Source organism: Rhinopithecus bieti, unplaced genomic scaffold, assembly GCF_001698545.2.
Source record: "Rhinopithecus bieti isolate Rb0 unplaced genomic scaffold, ASM169854v2 scaffold_12263, whole genome shotgun sequence".
Taxonomy (NCBI): Eukaryota; Metazoa; Chordata; class Mammalia; order Primates; family Cercopithecidae; genus Rhinopithecus; species Rhinopithecus bieti.
This window is the reverse complement of record NW_016885022.1, coordinates 1-900: the sequence shown is the minus strand read 5'-3', so window position 1 is coordinate 900 and position 900 is coordinate 1. Positions and strand designations below refer to the sequence as shown.

At 68.1% G+C, this 900-nt stretch overlaps 1 protein-coding gene across 1 annotated transcript; it reads left to right on the top strand.

The window, feature by feature from the left end:
* Positions 1–6: 6 nt before the first annotated feature.
* Positions 7–897, top strand: LOC108525827 (myosin-7B-like; the record flags this gene model as incomplete). Its single annotated transcript, XM_017866641.1, has 4 exons — positions 7–52; positions 143–288; positions 653–743; positions 820–897. Coding segments are annotated over exons 2-4 (279 nt in total), but the record flags the coding sequence as incomplete, so codon positions are not given.
* Between the last annotated feature and the right edge of the window lie 3 nt (positions 898–900).

Below are 900 nucleotides of genomic sequence, written 5' to 3'. Positions count from 1 at the left end.
CGTGAGCGCGCTGACCAAGGCCAAGCTCCGGCTGGAGCAGCAGGTGGAGGACGTGAGTCAGGGTCACCCTGAGACTGGGTGGCGGGGCCAGGGTGCTGGCTGGCCTGGGCCATGGCCGACCCCTGCTCTGCCTGCTCCGTAGCTGGAATGCTCCCTGGAGCAGGAGAAGAAGCTGCGCATGGACACAGAGCGGGCCAAGCGCAAGCTGGAGGGTGACCTGAAGCTGACGCAGGAGTCGGTGGCTGATGCCACCCAAGACAAGCAGCAGCTGGAGGAGAAGCTCAAGAAGTAGGCGGGGCAGTGGGGCAGTGGGGCAGTGGGGCGGTGGGGGGGCCCTCCCGGCCGGGCCAGAGTGGCCTTCTGAGCCTGCACTCGGCCCTTGTTCCCTTCTGGATTCCTGTGGGTCCTGCGGCATTGCAGAGGTTAGGGGCGGGGTCGAAAGATGGGGCACTGGGGCACAGGGGTAGTGTCCTGCCCTCCCTGGACTGAGGGCCCAGCCAGGGTCCAGGGCTGAGGCCTCAGGGCCCAGTGCAGCAGGTGCATGGGGTGAGGTCCCTCAGGGCCTGAAGGGGACTAGGGGACGTTACAGGGGTCCCAGGCAGGTGGGTGGGAGTTAAGGCCTGCACTGGCTCACCCACCCTGCGGCTCCTAGGAAGGACTCCGAGCTGAGCCAGCTGAGCCTGCGGGTGGAAGACGAGCAGCTCCTGGGAGCCCAGCTGCAGAAGAAGATCAAGGAGCTGCAGGTACGTGGGGTCGGGTGGGTGAGGCCCGGGGTCAGAGGCCCACAGAAGTGACAGCTGCCCCGCGTGCCCACCCCAGGCTCGGGCGGAGGAGCTGGAAGAGGAGCTGGAGGCAGAGCGGGCAGCCCGGGCCCGCGTGGAGAAGCAGCGCGCGGAGGCG